At 37.6% G+C, this 21,040-nt stretch overlaps 1 protein-coding gene across 1 annotated transcript in view; it reads left to right on the top strand.

The window, feature by feature from the left end:
- LOC145715065 (cullin-4B-like) overlaps window positions 1-21,040 on the top strand; it is a 103,537-nt gene that overhangs the window by 22,964 nt on the left and 59,533 nt on the right. The window contains 1 exon segment of the mRNA XM_081794646.1: window positions 1,383-1,501. Within this exon segment, the coding sequence (XP_081650772.1) occupies window positions 1,383-1,501 (119 nt within the window).

The following is a 21,040-nucleotide window of genomic DNA, read 5'->3' on the forward strand; positions in this document are numbered from 1 at the left end:
GTGTTGTGTTAATCCTCCAATCAGTTTTGTAGGTGTGTAGGATGGTTCAGTGTTCATCTCAACAATAATATTTTATAATGTAAATTGAAAATAGAGATTTGTAAATAATGAGGCCCCAAATGTGGAAAACTAAGATATTTTTCTATTCAAGTCCTATCTTTGGATTTAAGAAATGTTTCACTACCAAAGTCCTACTTGTCTTTAAAACATTGATATATAATTTACATGTCATAAAACCAGTCTGTTTTAACACACATATTTGATTGGTTTTTAGTATATTAATGACAATGTGCAGTCATTGCCCCTGTGCAGTTTAGAACAACTTTTTAATGATTGACAGTTTTCAGTTTACCGTGACAGTTTTAATGCTTAGAAATGCCAGTAAAAAATCTACAACCGAATATGTCATCTGTTATAGCTTTTTTCATTTTCTGTTTTTATAACGAATTTAAATTTGAACAGAAAACGATTTATACTTCACATAAACCATAATAATAAATGGTAAACTGGTAGTATGGATTGATTAAAAAGGTAGGAATTTATCAACACAGTTACTGGGAAGTGAGAGGTGAACTAAAATAGCATAGTTTTTAGATCTCCAAAGTTGACGAATGCTGAAAAGTTATTAATTTATAAATTGGCAGATACTAGCAAATTATGATATTTTATTAACCTTAGTTTCTTTATTTTATATGTTCAGTATGGTATATATATTTCTAGGATAGAGTTGGCAGAAAGTTTCTTTGGACGGTGAGGGTTCTTCAGGTAATGTCGAATAGAGAAAAGCAACGTGTCGATAGTGATGTATTCTGATGCTGAACACGTGGCTTTTTAGAAGCAAATATATTGCTATATGTCTTTTGCATTCTGGGGTTTTTATGCTTGTTTATTTATTTATAGAATGATTATATTTGTCCATGTATTTGGGTATATTGTATACCTTCCTGTTCTTATGTAAAAATCAGTATCTGGCACTTAATCAGATATTTAATGTGTCTAGTTAAAGTTCTATTTAAAATCTGTAATTTTCTAATTCATGCACAGTAATATCTATATTACAAACTTATTTACTATAAATTTATGTGATGTATGTTTTGCGGCAATAATACGAAATACACAGTGGTTTACAAGACAGCATTTATGACAGTGGAAAAACAAATAGTCCAGAGGAATAGATTACACTCTTTTTTCTGCCATCCATCTAATTATTTCTTAATAGACACTTACTGATACGACACTTACTTGCAAAGTTTAGGACTGTAGCATTTTTAATCCAGAGTAAATGTCTTGAATGTAACAATCTCAAATTAATGTATCATTTAACGTATATCTGAGGTGGGTATTTGTATTGCTAATTTTGCTTTCATGTTTCTAATATTCAGGCTTAAGCTTTCTTCTTGATGAAAATAGAATTGAGGATTTGTCTTTAGTCTACCAAGTATTCAGTAAGATAGAATGTGGCTTTCAAGTTCTTCTCCAGCATTGGATTGAGTATATCAAGGTATTTATTTAAAGAAGATGCTGCATTAAGTAATTTAGATTATTTACGGCTAATTTTTCCCCCTTTAATAATGTATTGTTTTTAATTTAGAACTTTCTATCTTTAAGAAATGTTTAACTTGAAATTGATGAAGAATCTATGCTCTAAGCCTTCTTGAAACTCTTATTTCTCTGTATATGTAAAGTCTTGCTCCCCCAAATAATACTTGCATTTTGAAGGGGAAGAGTGGGGACATTATTTACTGGTGTAACATTTTCTTTTAGTGCCTCACATTTCTTTTACCACCTTAAATTTCTACTCTTCTGTTTAATAACAAGAATTTGTTATTGAAAAAGTCTGTAAGCATAAATTGTCTCAGAGAAACAGCGGGGAGAGAGTCCTCACCAGCCGAGTGTCCTCGTAAGTTCAATGTTTTTCAGTGAGTAATTAACTAATGTTTTGTAAGTGGTAGACTAACATGAAATTTATTATTTTAACCATTTAGAGATAGGAAATTGGGTGAAATTTAGTTAATTCTTAGATACAAACAATAGACGTAGAGACGGACAGAAAGTAGCTTAATAGATGCCAGAGGCTAAGAGGGGAAATGAAAGGAGCAGCTGCGTAAGTGTTGCTGGTTTCCACAAGCATCCTCCCTATTTAGCTCTGGAATATGTTCATGACTTTTTACAGAATCCTAGTACGCATTGAGCAGTCACTTTACTTACCTTCTCCCTGGAGGCTTTGGCAATTACTAATCAACTTTCTGTGAATACTGATTTTTCTGTTTTGGTTATTGCCTAGCAATTAAATCGTATGATACGTGGGTTTTTGTTTCTGCATTCCTTTACACAGGATGATCTGTCATCAATGTTATAGGAGTCTTTTATCATTTTTGGTGTCAAAATAATATTCCACTGTATATCTGTACTGCATTTCGTTCATCAGTTTGTAACTGGATGCACACTTGGATTGTTTCCACCTTTTGATTCCCACCTTTACTATGGGGGGGGGGGGACAGGTATTGGGAATTGTTCTTAATTTAAAGTTTTATATAACTTCCAGTTAGTTAGCATACACTATAATATTAGTGTCAGGTGTACAGTATAGAGATTCAGTCCTTCTGTACAATACATGTGCTCATCACAAGTACCTATCTAATGCCCATCACCTATTTAAGCCATAACTACCTCCCTTACCACCTCTCTTCTATTCTCTAGAGTTAGAAATCTATTTCCAGTCTGTTTCTCTTTCATTTCTGCCTTTGCTCATTTGTTTAGTTTGTTAAGTTCTACACGTGGTTGAAATCATATGGTATTTCCCTTTCTCTGACTAACTTATGTTGCTTCTAGCTCCAAACATGTCATTACAAATGGCAAGATTTTATTCTTTTTTATGGCTTATATTCCATTTTGTATGTAGATCACTACATTCGTTTAATTTTTTAAGTTCTTTTTAAATTTAAAATTTTAAATTTAAATTTAAATTTTTTAAAAAATTAAATTAAATTAAATTCTTTTAATTTTTTAATGTTTATTTTTGAGAGAGAGAACACAAGTTGGGGAGGGGCAGAGAGAGGGGGAGACAGAATCTGAAGCAGGCTCCAGCCTCTGAGCTGTCAGCACAGAGCCTGATGCAGGGCTTGAACTCACAAATTGCGAAATCATGACCTGAGACAAAGTCAGATGTGTAACCGACTGAGCCACCCATGCTTCCCTACATATATAACTACTTTTTTACTCAAAGTTGGTGAACATATGGACAGTTTCCATATTTTGCCTGTTATAAATAATAATAATAATAATAATAATAATAATAATGATAATAATAATAATAATAGTAATAATAAATGCTGTAAACATTGGGGTGCATGCATCACTTTGAATTAGTGTTTTTGTATTGTTTGGGTAAGTACCCAGCAGTGCAGTTGCCGGATTATATAGTCTATTTTTACCTTTTTGAGAATCTGCATACTGTTTCCTAGAGTGCCTTCACCAGTTTTTTCTCTTTCTCTCTTTCTTTCTCTCTTTTTCTCTCTCTTTCTCTCTGTCTCTCTCTCTCTCTTTCTTTCCCTCCCTCCCTCCCTCCCTTCCTTCCTTCCTTTTCTTTATTTCTTTCCTTCTTTTCCTTTCTCTTTCTTTTCTGCTTTTTCTTTCGTTTTGATTGCTGAGGGTATGACTTTTACTACCGTGCTGAATGACATTAGTGGAGAGTGGACATCCCTTTCTTGTAAAGGGAAAACTATCAGTTTTTCTTCATTGAGGATGATTCTAGCTATGTGTTTTTCATAATTGTCCTTTTTTTATGTTGAAGTATATTCCCTGTAAATATTCTTTATTAAGGATTTTTATCATGAGTGGATGGTTTGTTTTTTTTTTTTTGGCAAATGCTTTTCTGTATCTGTTGAGATGATTATATGGTTCTTATCCTTTTCTTTATTAATGTGGAGTGTCATGTAGATTTGTGAATATTGAGCCAACCTTGAAACCCAGGAATAATCTGGTGAATGATTATTTTAATAAATTGTTGGATTATATTTGCTAGTATTTTATTGCGAAGTTTTGCATCCATGTCCATCAGGGATGTGGCCTGTAGTTCTCTTTCTCAGTGTAGTCTTCCTCTTATTTGGAATCAAGATAAAGCTGGTCTCATAGTATGAGTTTGGAAGATATCCTTCCTTTTCTTTGTTTTGGAATAGTTTGAGAAGAATAGGTATTAACTCTTTTATTTTTTTATGTTTTTAATATGAAATTTGTTGTCAAATTGGTTTCCATACAACACCCAGGACTCATACTCAGTACCCATCACCCACCCTTCCCTCCCTCCCACCACCCCTCCCTCCCATCCCCCATCAACCCTCAGTTTGTTCGCAGTTTTTAAGAGCCTCTCATGTTTTGGCTCCCTCCCTCTCTAACCTCTTTTTTATTTCGTCCCCTCCCCCGTGGTCTTTTGTTAACTTTCTCAGGATCCACATAAGAGTGAAAACATATGGTATCTGTCTTTCTCTGTATGACTTATTTCACTTAGCATAACACTCTCCACTTCCATCCACAATGCTACAAAAGGCCATATTTCTTTCTTTCTCATTGCCACGTAGTATTCCATTGTGTATACAAACACAACTTCTTTATCCATTCGTCAGTTGATAGACATTTGTGCTCTTTCCATAATTTGGCTATTGTTGAAAGTGCTAGTATAAACATTGGGGTAAAAGTGCCCCTATGCATCCAGCACTCCTGTATCCCTTGGTATTAACTGTTTTAAATGTTTAGTATAATTCATCTGTGAAACCGTCTGTCCCTAGACTTAGTTTATTTGGAAAGTTTTTGATGACGGATTCAGTTTCTTTTTGGTTATTGACCTGCTCAGGTTTTCACTTTTTTGTGTTTGTTTTTCATTTTCGCAGCTTATGTTTCAAAGAATTTATCTATTTCTTCTAGTTTGTCCAATTTTTTGGCCTATAGTTTTTCTAATATTCTTTTTTTTTTAAATAATTTTGTGGCGTTGGTTGTTATTTCTCTACTTTTATTTGTGATTTTATTTATTTGGGTCCATTCTTTTTTCATTTTGATAAGCTTGGCTAGCGGTGTATCTTCTTTTTTTTTCGAAGAACTAGCGCCTGGTTTCATGGAGTTGTCTGATTTTTTTCTATATCATTTATTTCTGCTCTGGTCTTTATTATTTGCTTCCTTCTGTTGGCTTTAAAACTGCTTTCGTAGTATCCCAAAGGTTTTGTACTGTTGTGTTTTCATTTTCATTTGTTTCCATGTATTTTTTTTTATTTCTTCCTTAATTTCCTTTTATTGGAGAATTTAGTCAACTTACATCCAAAGTAATTATTGATAAATATGTACTTAGTAACATTTTGTTGCTTTTTTTGTTTCTGGACATTGTGTCTCTGTCACTTTTGATATCTCCTTTGCTCTCAAGGAGTCCCCTTTAATATTTCTTTTAGGGCTGGTTTAGTTTTATTTGTCTGGGAAACTAATTTGTCAAATTCCTTTAGTTTTATTTGGGAAACTCTTTATCTGTCCCTCTCTTCTGAATGATACCTTCCTGGATAGACTATTCTTGCCTGTAGGTTTTTCCCATTCAGTATATTGTATATATCATCATTCCATGGCCTTCTGGCTTGCTAACTTTCTGTTGAGAGATCTGCAGCTAGCCTTCTGGGTCTTTCCTTGTATAGTAGGGACTTTGTTGTCTTGCTGCTTTCAGGATTTTTTAATGCTATATTTTGCAAGTTTAATTGCAACATACCTTGGCGTTGTCCTGATCTTGTTGGTTTTGATGGGGATTCTCTGTGTTTCCTGAATCCTGGATTTGCATGTCTGTTTCCTTCCCCACATTAGGGAAGTTTTGAGCTATTATTCCTCAAATAAATTTTCTTCCCCCTTTTCTCTCTCTCCTTTTTCTGGAACTCCTATAATATGGGTGTTACTACATTTGATGGAGTCACTGAGTTCTTGAAATCTATTCTCATGTTCCGTAATTATTCTTTCTTTTGTTCAGCTTTATTATTTTCCATTTTTCTTCTCTAGGTCACTAAGTTATTTATTTCCTCATTCCAGTGCACTGTTCATTATATGAAGTGGGTTTTTAATCTCATCTGTTGCATCTTTCATTTTTGATGGATTCATTTTTAACACTTTTATCTCTGTGGTAAGGATGTCCCTGAGGTCTTCTGTTGTTTTGAATCCCAGCTTGTTTCCTTACAGATGTTCTAAATTCTCCATCAAGTATGTCATTTATATCTGTTTCACTTAGATCTCTACTTGCCTTATCTTGTTCTTTCATTTGGAATAAATTCTTCCATGTTCACATTTTGTCTTCATTTCTGCCTCCTTCTCTGTGTTATAAAACACACTTATGGCTCCCTATCCTGAGAGTCGTGGCTTTATGAAGAAGAGGTCATGTAGTACCCAGGGCCTGCCACTTTAGGGAGGGTCTCCACTGTGCTGTGAGTACTTTGCCATTGTGTAGTACTCCTCTGTCTTTCTGACATATCTCCAGAGGCTGCTTTTGGTCTTTGGAAAGAATGTGGTGTGTGCTCTGGTATGCTTGTGACGTGAGGGCCGACGCCACTTTTACCAGAGCTGAAGCCTTGCAGGACTCTCTGGTTGGGAGATGTGGTGTGGGCAGGGGTTTATGCTGATTTTCTGTGGGAGGACCTGGCATGCCACACTGGGACTGAGGCATGCTTGACTGAGAAAGGTGGTCTTGTCATAGTGTAGGGGTGTGCAACTTGGTGTAGCAAGTTAGGCAGTCATTGTAGGTTCCAGTTGGTTCTGGGTTTATGGTGAGGACTGGGGAAAGGAAATGAGGCTAGCCAGATCCTTTGTTCCTAGAGAGGTATCTGTGTGAATGCTGAATGCTGCCTCTCAGGGATAAACTCCAATAAGAGTGACTGAATAATGCCCGCGCCCCTCCCTCCCCATGCCTCAGGTGACCTTCTAATCATTGTTTCCATGCCATCTACCTGCAAGTTGTTTGCCTGTATTTTCTCCAGGAGCAGTGCAGTACCCCTGGGCCCCATCTCAGCCAGCTGCTCCGACCTTTAATATTTGAGCCCCATTGGTTGCAAGAACTCAGAAAATTCAGACCCTCATTTTCCCACACAGTGGTTTTGGGAGTCTTCCTCTGTAGCTCCATTCTCTCATTCTTCTCTGGGACCAGGACCTCTGTAGCACCCTCTTTCCATTTCTACCCTAAACCACATCTCTGCACTTTCCTCCTTACTCAGTGTGGCCTCTTCTCTCCCTCTAGTTGTGGAGTTTGTTCTGTGAGTTTTCAGGTCAATGTCTGGGATATTTAGGATTACTTGGTAACTATCTAGTTGTGTTCCTGTGTTGATGGGAGCCTGAGGTCCTCCTGCTCTGCTTCTGTCTCCCTCCAAGATTGGGAATAGGTTCTTAGGAACTTTTGTATTTACATGAGATATACAAATATCCCTTGATATTGTTTGAATAAATGGTGTTTTCAGTGCATACCTGGAAATGGAATTGTTCTGTCATATTCTAAAAAGTGGAATTGCTATGTTACATTGTAATTGAATAATCATTAGACTGTTTTCCACGGAGGTGTAACATATTTTATTGCCATGGTGCTGTTTTCCATTTTCTTCCATTTGTTGAAAAGGTTGAAGATGTACTGGAATTCATTTTTTTTTTATGTCTTTGTTGTATTTGGAGGAAAAAGGCATCTGCATCCTGTGCTTTCCTTTGATTACAGTTTTTTTTTTTTTTTAACTTGACTAATCTCTTACTTTAGGTCTATTTAGCTTATTTCTTTTTTCCACATTGGTAGATTTTGTGCTTCTCAAAATGGGTCCCTGTCCATCTAGGTTATCTAATTTGTTGTTGTGAAATTGTTTACTCTTTGACCAACATCTCTACATTTCCTCCAACTCCCAACTTCTGGAAATCACCGTTCTACTCTGTATTTCTTTGAGCTCTATTTTTTAGTTAGGTTCCACATATACATGATACCGTAAAGTATTTTTCTTTATGTCTCTGGCTTATTTAACTTAGCATATATCTTCCAGGTTCATCCGTTTTTTGCAAATGGCAGGATTTTCTTCTTTTGTTTAAGTTACTTATTCATTTTTAAGTTATTTATTTAATTTATTATTTATATTTATATTTATATTTATATTAATATATATTTAAATATTTATTTATTTATTTATTTATTTATTTATTTATTTACTTACTTACTTACTTACTTACTTATTTCAGGCTCCCATCAACACAGGAACACAAGTAAATAATTATCAAATAATCCTAAATATCCCAGACATTGACCAGAAAACTCCCAGAACAAACCCCTCCCAAACAGAGGGGCCATCTGGATGGCCTCTTTGGGAAAGTGTCTTTTGTCATGTCTTTTGCCCATTTCTTCACTGGATTATTTGTTTTTTTGGTGTTGAGTTTGATGTTGTTTATACATTTTAGATATTACCCTTTATGTCCTTTGCAAATACCTTCTTCCATTCCACTGTGTTCCTTACAGTTTTGTTGATTGTTTCCTTTGCTGTGGAGAAGATTTTTATCTTCGTGAGGTCCAGTAGTTCAGTTTTGTTTTTGTTTCCCTTGCCTCTGGAACAATATCTAAGAAGTTGGTGCAGCCAAGGTCAAAATGGTTGTTGCCTGTGTTTCCTTCTAGGATTTGATGGCTTCCTGTCTTACATTTGGGTCTTTCATCCACTTGAGTTCATTTTCATGTATGTTGTAAGAGAGAGGTCCAGGTTCATGCTTCTGAATGTTGCTGCTGTCCAGTTTTCCCAACACCATTTGCTGAAAAGACTGTCTTTTTTCCACTGGATACAATTTCATGTTTGTAAAAGACTAGTTAGCCATACATTTATGGGTCCGCTTATGGGTTTTCTTTCCTAATCCATTGATCCATGTGTCTGTGTTTGTGCAGTACCATACTGTATTGATGATTACAGCTTGGCAGTATACCTTGAAGTCCAGAGTTGTGATACCTCTAGTTTTGGTTTTCTTTTTTATTTTAACATTACTTTGATTATTTGGGGTCTTTTCTGGTCCTGTAAACATTTTAGAATTGTCTGTTCTAGCTCTCTGAATGTTTCTGGGGTTAGTTTGATAGGGATTGAATTGACTGTGTGGATTGCTTTGGGTAGAATCGACATTTTAACAATATTTGTTTTCTCAGTTCAGGAGCATGGAATATTTTTCCATTTCTTTGTGTTTTGTATTTCTTTTCATAAACTTCCTATACGTTTCATCATATTGGATATTTTACCTATTTGGTTTGGTTTATTCCTAGGTATTTTATGGTTTTTGGAGCAATTGTATACGGGACTGATTCCTTGATTTCTCTTCTGCTTTATTATTGGTGTATAGAAATACAGCCAGTTTCTTTGCATTGACTTATATCTGGCATCTATGCTTATTCCAGTCAGTTTTAACAGTTTTTGGTGGAGATTTTCAAGAGTTCCACATAGGGTATCATGTAATCTGTGAAAGTGAATTTTGACTTCGTTCTTGCCAGTTTGTATGCCGTCTATTCTTTTTTGTTGTCTGATTGCTGAGGCATGCACTTCCAACACTATATTGAACAACAGTGGTGAGAGCGGACATCCCTGTCATGTTCCTGACTATAGGGGGAATACCCTAAGTTCTTCCCCATTGAGGATGATAATAGGTGTGGATATTTTGTTTATGGCCTTTATATTGTTGAGGAATGTTAATTCTATCTCTGCTTTTGAGTTTTCATTAAGAAAAGATGTTGTATTTTGTCAAACGCTTTTTCTGCATCTGTTGAGAGGATCATATAGTTCTTATCCTTTCTCTTTTTGATGGAGTGTATCACATTGAGATAATTGCAGATAGTGAGCCAGTCTTGCAGTCCAGGAATAAATTCCACTTGATCATGGTGAATAATTCTTTTAATATATTATTGCATTTGTTTTTCTAGTGTCTCGTTGAGAGTTTTTGCATCCGTGTTCGTCAGGGAAATTGGTCTGTAGTTTTCCTTTTTAGTGTTTTTTGTTTTTTAGGGTTTTAAAATCTAGGTGATGCTGGATTCATAGAATGAATATGGACGTTTTCCTTATTAACTCTTCTTGAAATGTTGGTAGAATGCCCTTGAGAAGCCATCTGTCTTTGGACTTTTGGTTTTTTGGGAAATATTTTATTACTTACTCAGTGTCTTTACTGGCTGTGATTTTGTTCAAATTTTCTATTGCTCTTTCAGTGTTGTTAGTTTGTGTCTTTATTGGAATTTGTCCATTTTTTTCCACATTGCCCAGTTTGTTGGCATATAATTTCTTATAATAGTCACTAATTATTATTTGTGTGTCTGTGGTGTTGGTTGTGATACCTCCTCTTTCATTTGTGGTTTTGATCTCTCCTCTTTTATTTGTGACTTTATGTATTTGGGTCCTTTCTGTTTTCTTTCTGGGCTTTATCAATTGTGTTAATTCTTTCAAAGAACCAGATCCTGGTTTTGTTGATCTGTTGTACTTTTTTTGTTATTTCAGTACCATGGATTTCTGCTCTAATCTTTATTATGTCTCTTCCTCTGCTGGATTTTGAGCATTATTTCTTTTACCCAACTCCTTTAGGTGTAAGGTGTTTTTGAGATGTTTCTTCCTTCTTTAGGAATCTTTGAATTGCTATGTGCTTCCTGCATCCCAGAATTTTGAACTGTTGTGTTTTCATATACTTAGGCTTCCATATACTTTTTAATTTGCTTTTTAATTTGGTCGTTAATTTCTAGGTTAACCCTTTGATTCTCTCCCTCTCTCTCAAGTTATATATATAACTTGAATTCTTTTTATAAAAATATAATTTATGAATTCTCTTTATATCTTATGTATTTGTATTTATATGTTTATATAAAAAATAAATATATATTTTTACACATTTATATTTATTTATACATACGTATATAATTGTATTTATATACATATACATACATATATATGTACGTACATTATTTATACATATATGTATACAATGTATTTTTAAATTGATATCTGTACAATACCAGTGCTCATCCCAACAGGTGCCCTCATCAATGCCCATGACCCACTTTCCCCTCTCCCCCACCCCCAATCAACCCTCAGATTGTTCTCAGTATTTAAGAGTCTCATGGTTTACCTACTTCCGTCCCTGTAACTTTTTTTGCCCCTTCTCATCACCCATGGTCTTCTGTTAAGTTTCTCAGGATCCACATATGAGTGAAACATAATGGTATTTGTCTTTCTCTGCCTGACTTTATTTCACTTAGCATAATACTCTCCAGCTCCATCCACCTTGCCACAAATGGCCAGATTTCATTTTTTCTCATTGCCAAGTAGTATCCCATTGTATATGTAAACCACATCTTCTTTATCCATTTGTCAGTTGACGGACACTTAGGCTCTTTCCATAATGCGGCTGTTGTTGAAGGTGCTGCTATAAACATTGGGGTCCAAGTGCCCTTATGCATCATTACTCCTGTAACGCTTGGGTAAATTCCTAGCAGTGCTTTTGTTGGGTCATAGGGTAGTTCTAGTTTTCATTTTTTGAGGAACCTCCACACTGTTTTCCACAGCAGCTACACCAGTTTGCATTCCCACCGACAGTGCAAGAGATTCCCATTTCTCCACATCCTCTCCAGCATCTGTAGTCTCCTGATTTGCTCATTTTAGCCACTCTGACTGGAGAGAGGTGGTATCTGAGCCTGGTTTTGATTTGTATTTCCCTGATGAGGAGTGACATAGAGCATCTTTTCATGTGCCTGTTGGCCACATGGATGTCTTCTTTAGAAAAGTGTCTATTCATGTCTTCTGCTCATTTCTTCACTGGATTATTTGTTTTCCAGGTATGGAGTCTGGTGAGTTCATTATAGATTTTGGGTACTAGCCCTTTGTCCCATACGTCATTATAAATATCTTTTCCCATTCCGTTGGTTGCCTTCTATTTTTGTTGATTGTTTCCTTTGAAGTGCAGAAGCTCTTTGTCTACACGAGGTCCCAATAGTTCATTTTTGCTTTTAATTCCCTTCCTTTTGAGATGCATTGAGCAAGAAATTGTTGCAGCTGAGGTCAGAGAGGTTTTTTTCCTGCTTTCTCCTCTAAGGTTTTGATGGTTTTCTGTCTCACAGTCAGGTCCTCCACCCATTTTGAGTTTATTTTTGTGAATGGTGTAAGAAAATGGTCTAGTTTAATTCTTCTGCATGTTTCTGTCCAGTTCTCCCAGCACGATTTGTTAAAGAGACCGTCTGTTTTTCATTGGATATTCTTTCCTGCTTTGTCAAAGATTAGTTGAGCATGCATTTGTAGGTCCAGTTCTGGGATTTCTATTCTATTTCCTTGGTCTATGTGTCTGTTTTTGTGCCAATACCATACTGTCTTGTTGATGACAGCTTTGTAGAGGCTAAAGTCTGGGATTGTGATGCCTCCCACTTCAGTCTTCTTCTTCAATATTACTTTGGCTGTTCGGGGTCTTTTATGGTTCCATACAGATTTTAGGATTCCTTATTCTAGCTTTGAGAAGAATTTAGATTGGGATTGGGATTGCATTGAATGCGTAGATTGCTTTGGGTAGTATTGCTTTGGGTAGTATCGACATTCCAACAATATTTATTCTGCGAATCCATGAGCTCGGAATGGTTTCCATTTCTTTGTATCTTCTTCAGTTTCCTTCATCAGCTTTCAATAGTTTTCAGCATACACGTCTTTTACATCTTTGGTTGGGTTTATTCCTAGGTATTTTATGATTCTGGGTGCAATTGTGAATGGGTTCAGTTTCTTTATTTCTCTTTATGTTGGTTAATTATTGGTGTATAAAAATGCACGTGATGTCTGTACATCGATTTTGTATCCTGCGACTTTGCTGAATTCATGTATCCATTCTAGCAGCCTTTGGTGGAGTCTCTTGGGTTTTCCTTGTAGAGTATTATGTCATCTGCAAAAGTGAAAGCTTGACTTTAACTTTGCCACTTTTGTTGCCTTTGGCTTCCTTTTGTTGTGTGATTGCTGATGCTACAACTTCCAACATTACGTTAAATAACAGCGGTGAGAGTGAACACCCCTGTCCTGTTACTGATCTCAGGGGGAAACCTCTCAGTGTTTCCCCATTGAGGATGATATTAGCTGTTGGCTTTTCATAAATGGCTTTTATGATGTTTAAGTATGTTCCTTCTATCCTGACATTTCCGAGGGTTTTTATTTAGAAAGGATGCTGAATTTTGTCAAATGCTTTTTCTGCATCGATTGGCAGGATCATATGGTTCTTTTCTTTTCTTTTGTTAATGTGATGTATCCCATTGATTGATATGCGAATGTCAACCAGCCCTGCAGCCCAGAAATGAATTCCACTTGATCATGGTGAATAATTATTTTTATATACGGTAGAATTTGATTTGCTAGTATCTTGTTGAGAATTTGTGCATCCGTATTCATCAGGGGTATTAGCCTGTAGTTTAGTTTAGTTTTGTTTTGTTTTGTTTTGTTTTGTTTTGTTTTGTTTTGTTTTTGCTGGATCTCTGTCTCATTTGGGAATCAAAGTAATGCTGGCTTCATGGAATGAGTCTGGAAGTTTTCCTTCCCTTTCTATTTTTTTTGAACAGCTTGAGAAGGGTATGTATTATCTCTCTTTAAATGTCTTGTAGAATTCCCCTGGGAAGCCATCTGGTCCTGGACTCTTATTTGTTGGGAGATTTTTGATAACTGATTCAATTTCTTTGCTGGTTACGGGTCTGTTCAAGTTTTCTATTTCTTCCTGTTTCAGTTTTGGAAGTGTGTGGGTGCTTAGGAATATGTCCATTTCTTCCAGGGTATCCAGTTTGTTGGCATAACATTTTTCATAGTATTCCCTGATAACTTCATGTGTTTCTGAGGGACTGCTTGTAATAATTCCATTTTCTTTCATGGAATGAATGAAATTTTTATCTATTTGGGTCGTCTCCCTTTTCTTTTTGAGAAGCCTGGCTAGAGGTTTATCAGTTTTGTTTATTTTTCCAAAAAAAACCAACTCTTGTTTGCATTGATCTGCTCTACAGTTTTTTTAGATTCTATATTGTTTATTTCTGCTCTGATATTTATTATGTCTCCTCTTCTGCGGGGTTTGGAGTGCCTTTGCTGTTCTGCTTCTTGTTTCTTGAGGTATGCTGTTAGATTTTGTATTTGGGATTTTTCCTGTTTCTTGCGAGAGGCCTGGATTGCAATGTATTTTCCTCTCAGGACTGCCTTCACTGCATCCCAAAGCATTTTGATTGTTGTATTTTCATTTTCATTTGTTTCCGTATATTTTTCAGTTCCTTCTCTAATTGCCTGGTTGACCCATTCATTCTTTAGTAGGGTGTTCTTTAACCTCCATGCTTTTGCAGGTTTTCCAGACTTTTTCTTATGGTTGATTTCAAGTTTCCTAGCATTATGATCTGAAAGTGTGCATGGTATGATCTTTATACTTACTAAGGACTGTGTTGTGACCCAGTATGTGATGTATCTTGGAGAAAGTTCCATGTGCACTCGAGAAAAAAGTATATTCTGTTGCTTTGGAATGCAGAGTTCTAAATATATCTGTCAAGTCCATCTGATTCAATGTATCATTCAGGGCCCTTTTTTCTTTCTGATCCTGTGTAGATGATCAATCCATTGTTGTATGTGGGGTATTAAAATCCCCCTGCCATTATCACATTCTTATCAATAAGCTTGCTTATGTTTGTGATTCATTGTTTTAGATACTTGGGGGCTCCAGAATTTGGTGCATAGACATTTACAATTGTTAGGTCTTCCTTATGTATAGACCCTGTAATTATTATATAATGCCCTTCTTCATCTCTTCTTGCAGGTTTCAATTTAATGTCTAGTTTTTCTGATATAAGTATGGCTACTCATGCTTTCTTTTGACTTCCAGTAGCATGATAGTTCTCCATCTTTCAATGTCACTTCAATCTGAAGGTGTCCTCAGGCCTAAAATGAGTCTCTTGTAGATAGCAAATAGATGGGTCTTGTTGGTTTTTGTTTTTTTTTTATCCATTCTGATACCCTGTGTTTTTCCATACATTCAGTGTTATTTTTGAAAGATACGGGTTTAGAGTCATTGTGTTACTGGTAGGTTTCATGCTTGTGGTGGAGTCTCTGGTCCTTTGTGGTCCTTGCCACATTTCACTTACCGACTCCCCCTTAGGATCTCTTGTAGGGCTGGTTTAGTGGTGATGCATTCCTTCATTTTTTGTTTGTTTGTTTGGGAAAACCTTTATATCTCCTTCTATTCTGAGTGACAGACTTTCTGGATAAAGATTCTTGGCTGCATATTTTTTTCTGTTCATCACATTGAAGATTTCCTGCCATTCCTTTCTGGCCTGCCAAGTTTCGGTAGACAGATCAGTCACGAGTTTTATCGGTCTCTCTTTATATGTTAGAGCATGTTTATTCCTAGCTGCTTTCAGAATTTTCTCTTTATCCTTGTATTTTGCCAGTTTTACTGTGATATGTTGCGCAGAAGATCAATTTAAGTTATGTCTGAAGTGGGTTCTCTGTGCCTGTTGGATTTCAATGCCTGTTTCCTTCCCCCGATCAAGGAAGCCTCAGCTATGATTTGTTCAAGGACACCTTCAGCCCCTTTCTCTCTCTTCTTCTTCTTCTGGAATTCCTATGATATGGCTATTGTTCCATTTGATTGCATCACTTAGTTCTCTAATTCTCCCCTCATAATCCTGGATTTTTTCTCTCTCTCTCTTTTTCTCAACTTTCTCCTTTTCCATAATTTTATCTTCTACTTCCCCTTTTCTCCCCTCTGTCTTCAGTCTGCTCTGTGGCTGCCTCCCTTGTGTTTTACACTTCATTTAGAGCATTTTTAATTCCTCATGACTATATTTTAGTCCCTTGATCTCTGTAACAATAGATTCTCTGCTGTCTTCTCTGCTCTTTTCAAGCTAGCAATATTTATGACTGTTATTCTAAATTCTTGTTCAGTTATGTTGCTTAAGTCGGTTTTGATCAATTCATTAGCCGTCTCTACCTCCAGGAATATCTTTTTAGGAGAATTCTTCTGTTTCCTCATTTGGGGTATTTTACTGTCCCTTATGCATTTTAAAAGCTTGTTGTGTGCTCTGCACCTGCGAGCACTGCTATGTTAAAGGAGGGTCATACACTGTCCAGGGTCTGGCCCTTCAGGAGGTGTTTTCTGGAGATTGTTACTCGCTCTGTGTTGTTGTGACTTTGGTTATTTTATTACCCTACTGATAGTGATATTTTAAACCCTACACCAGGCGTGCTTTGATTTGTTCCTTTGAGTAACCTATAAAGGAAAACAGACAAACAGGAGACAAAACCACTCAAGCACAGAAGAAACAAACAAACAGCACAAAGAAACAAATAAGAACAAAAAACTAAAGACTGAAAAAACAAACTGAAAATGACCCACTAGAATTAAATTAGAGAGTGGAGGCGTTGATGATGGAAGAGCACATACAAGAAGAGAAATGATAGGAGTGTGGGAAGAAGAAAAACTAAACGTTGACTAGGCAGAGAGACTAAAAGGCTTAATCCATAGAGAGAAAGGAAAATAAAGGAGGAGGCAGGGAAACGAAACGAAGATAGTTACCCAGACAGAGAAACTATATGGCTTGATTATTCCAGAGAGAGAGAAAGAAATGTAAAGAAGGACGTGTAGAACATGTATCAAGACAATGGATTAAATATGTCTGTTTAGACAAACCAATAAACAGAGTAACCAGCCTAGGGGAGGGAAGAGATAAGGAGGAGAAATGGAGGTGGGGGGAGAATATATCTTAAATACCCAGAATTGATCTAGAGTTAATCCAGGCAGTGTTGAAGTGCTTGTCGGGGGGAGTTTTCCACAGGGTCTGTGCCGCTCTGGTGGTTACCCAGTGCTGAGGAGTGTGGTTTGGTATAATCGGGACCCAGCTCCCTCCACTGTGGGCCCCAGGGGTGATCCTTGAGGCCCTGCCTTGATGGTGGTGGTGGCGGGGCGGGGGGGGGGTGGGGAATGGCAATCCCCCAGTCTCTTCTCCAGGGACCAGACTCAGTGGACTTTGTTTGAGTCCTCCTTACTGTGCCGCTGGCATAGATGGGGCGGTCCTTCTTGCTCCACTAACTCCCCCGACCCTGTGCTTGGCTAGGATTCAAAGTCCTGCTTCCCTGCGCTCTGGCACTGGGGGAGCGCCTCTCAGTGTGCTCCAATATGTGGCTCCAGCTGGGTTTGTGCCGCCACGCTTCAGGGAGGACTGCTTTTTCCTACTGCGGACTGAGCCACCGCCCTTGCAGACTCAGGCAGACACAGGCAGGCTTTGTCTTTACCACAGCACTCCAGGGAGACAGCCGCCTTTTCCTACTGCAGACTGTGTCCTCAGCCTAGCCACTGAGCCTGGGGGTGGCAGCTGCAGGCAGGCTTTGTACTATCGCTCAGCCCTCCAGGGAGGGAACCACTTGGTCCCAGCTGGGGACTGAGCCCCTGATTAACCACCACACCCAGGCCTTGGCTGCCCTCCTCCCCCTGTCCGGGAACAGGGAGCCAGACCCAGTCCGAAGAAAACCCCACATTTAGAGATCAGATCCCTCTCCATCTCAGTCTGAGGTCTTTCTCCTGTCTGGATATGGTCCTACACTTCCCTAGCTGCTCTTTCCTTTCCCTTTGTCTCTCCGCAGAAGGGGGTCCCTCCCCTCCATGCCCACGTGGGCTTTTTTTTTTATCTCCCTCAGTTCACAGTCACCCACATGTTTTTCTCCAACTTTCAAATTTTCTTCCTGGTAGATTCAGCCTCTTTTCCTCCAGGCTTTGGTGTTCAAAGTCCCTCGGCTTGTGCACTTCTTTGTTTGAGAGTCGCAGGAAGTATGGATCTGCCTACTTCTCCACCATGTTGTCCCCTCCTCCCCTAAGCCATTGATTCTTTAGGATGTTCTTTAATCTCCAAGTTTTGTGGTTGCACCAAATTTTCCTTGTGGTGGATTTTGTGTTTCATACTGTTGGGATCTGAAAAATATGCATGGTCTTAACTCGGTATTTTTTTTTTTTTTGTATCTCATGAAGGCTGATTTGTAACCCATTATGTAATCTGTTCTACAGAATGTTCCATGTGCACTTGAAAAGAATGTGTACTTTGCTCCTTTAGGATGAAATATTCTGAATGTATCTGTTAAGTCCATCTAGCCCAGTGTGTTATTCAAAGCCATTGTTTCCTTCATTTTCTGCTTGGATCATCTGTCCATTGATGTAGGTTGAGTGTTAAAATCCCCTCCAATTACGGTGCTTTTCTCAACGAGTTTCTTATATTTGTAATTAAAATTTACATATTTGGGTGCTGTCACACTGGTGGCATAAATATTTACAATTGTTAGGTCTTCTTGATGAATGGTACCTTAATTATAATTCACTTCATCTCTTTTTATAGTTTTTGTTTTAAGATCTAGTTTGACATAAGTACGCCTACTCCAGCTTTCTTTTAATGACCATTAGCTTGATACGTGGTTCTCCAGTCCCCTTCTTTCAGTGTGTAGGTGTCTTCAGGAGCAAAATGAGTCTCTTGTAGGCAGTATACAGATGGGTCTTGTTTTTTTATCCATTCTGATAGCATACGTGTTTTTATTGGAGCATTTTGGTCCATTTACATCTAGAATAATTATTGAAAGGTATCAATTTAGTGTCATTGTGTTACTCATAGAAGTGTTATTTTTGTGATGATCTCTGTTCCTTTGTAGTCTTTGTTGATTTGGTCTTTTTATTTTGTTTTGATTTGTTTTTTCTCCATTCAGAGTCCCCCTTAAAATTTCTTGCAGGGCTGATTTAGTGGTTCACAAACTCATTTAAGTTTTTGTTTTTATGGGAAACTCTGTATCTCTCCTATTCTGAATGACAGTTTTGCTGTATAAAGAATATCTGGTATTCAGCACATTTAATGTATCCTTTTACTCGTTTCTCGTCTTCCATGTTTCTGTGACATACCTGCTGGGAACCTGATATGTCTTCCCATGTAGGTTAAACACTTTTCCCCTTGCTGCTTTCAAATTGTTGTCTTATATTTTGTGATTTTGACTATGATATGCATTTGTAATGGTCAGTTTTCCTTGAATGTAATGGGAGTTCTTGGTGCTTCTTGGATTTTTATGTCTGTCCTCCAGATTAGGGAAGTGTTCAGATACAATTTGCTCCTATAAACCTTCTGCCCATTTTCCTGTCTCTTCATCTTCTGGGACTCCTATGATTCAGATGTCATTCCTTTCTTAATAAGTTATTGGTTTCTCCAAGTCTTTGTAGCGATCTTTTGGTTTTGTTTACCTTTTTTCCCTGCTTAATTATTTTCCATAATTTTATCTTCTGTATGCTGTTTTGCTTCATCCATTCTCGGCTGTCACGGCATTCATTTGAGATTGCATCTTGGTTAGCGAATTTTTAGTTTTGGGCTGCCTAGGTTTTAGTTCTTTTATTTCTGCATTAAGGGATTGTCCTGTGTTCTATGCGTTTGTTTTTGTTTTTTTTTTCGACTCAGCTCGTATTCATATTATCATGATTTTAAAATCTAGTTCAGACATTTTACTTATACGTGTATTGATTAAATCCCTGCCACCATTTTTTTCCTGTTCTTTTTTGGGGGTGAATTCCTGCGTCTTGTCATTTTAGAGGAAGAAAAAATTTAATAAAATAAAAAATTTAAATTAAAAATTTAAACACGAAATAAATAAAGGAATCTAGATCCTAGGTGTGTTTTGGTCTTCTTGTTGAGGAAAGCTTAATAGGATAGAGTAAAAAAAGAAAGGGAAAAAGTTAAAAAATTAAAAACTAAAAAAAAAATTAAATAATAGAGTAGAATAAAAATTTTAAAAATAAAAAATAACTTGTTTCTGATATAGAAATAGAAAAATAACACAAACAAAAACAGAAGGAAAGAAAATCAACAAATAAATGAAACAGCAAACAGCAAGAAACCTGAATGAAGTTACATCTAGTTTCCCTGGTGCAGAACACTATAGTCCGTAGTCTAATAAGAAGGTAGAAGGAATTTGTGCTGGTCTTCTTGAGGATGTATATGGAGAGCAGTTAGCAGGGCTTGGTATAACAGCTCTGTTCTCCACTTGATGGCACTGCTTAGCCTACTGGGCTTGATCTGTGTGTGAGTTTTCACATGCTCTAGAGGAGAAAAATGGCTTTATTCAGTTGCCTAGTCTCTGGAAGGCAAACTTCACGCTCTCACATCCCACAGTCAAGCATCCTTCCTCTGTCTGGTGCTTTTGTCCACTCCCCACCTCTACTCTGGGTCCAAGATACCTGCCTGCCAGGTGGTGTCTCCTTCCAGACTTCTATCTCAGATGGGGCTGTGTTGAAAACCCCACAGTTCAGAGACCCTGGTGGCTCTGGGGTCTGTTTGTACTGATTCTCTGGGGCAGTTCCCTTTGAGCAATGGCCAGTACCCTGGCTCAATGACAAGACACTCATGTGATTGTGCAGCAGTGGATATTTAGAGTTAATGGCATATTCACAACATACAGCTGGTGCCCGTTTTCACCGCACTCTGGTATCTTTGTTCCAATACCAGCAAATGTGGCTGCTCTCCAGGGTCTGCTGGGACTTTTGCTTATGGGGAGGCTGTATGGCTTCTACCAAATGTCCTCCAAGCAGGGGTGCCACTTTTCCCCGTGTGGCACGTGGACCCATCAGACCCCTCTGTCTACTCGTGGACGTTCTCACCAGAGCACTGCCAGGTACTTTCTCACCAGAGCACTGCCAGGTATTAAGCTTCAAACCTCAGACACTGTGCTCCACTGTTTATAGAATCCTGTGGTATTGAAACCCTCTCATTTCTCTCCATCAGTGGTTTTGGGAAACAGAATATTGGTCCAGTCCTCTCTGAGTTTTTTCACTCATTTTTTTCTCTTCAGCTACTTTCGGGCGGGGGGGTGGGGGTGGTTTTCTTGCATGATCCTGATATGCTACGCTGTCCCCTTTTCTCTTTTCTCCCTTCCTTCCACATAGGAGACTCTGTGGCATCTCTCCGCTGGTTAATCTCTCCATACAATGTACCTGCTAAGTCCTCTGTCTCAAATTATGCAGACTATTGCATTAATCCTCAGATCAATGCCGTAGG

This window comes from Panthera onca, chromosome Y (genome assembly GCF_046562875.1).
Source record: "Panthera onca isolate mPanOnc1 chromosome Y, mPanOnc1 haplotype 2, whole genome shotgun sequence".
In the NCBI taxonomy this organism is placed as follows: domain Eukaryota; kingdom Metazoa; phylum Chordata; class Mammalia; order Carnivora; family Felidae; genus Panthera; species Panthera onca.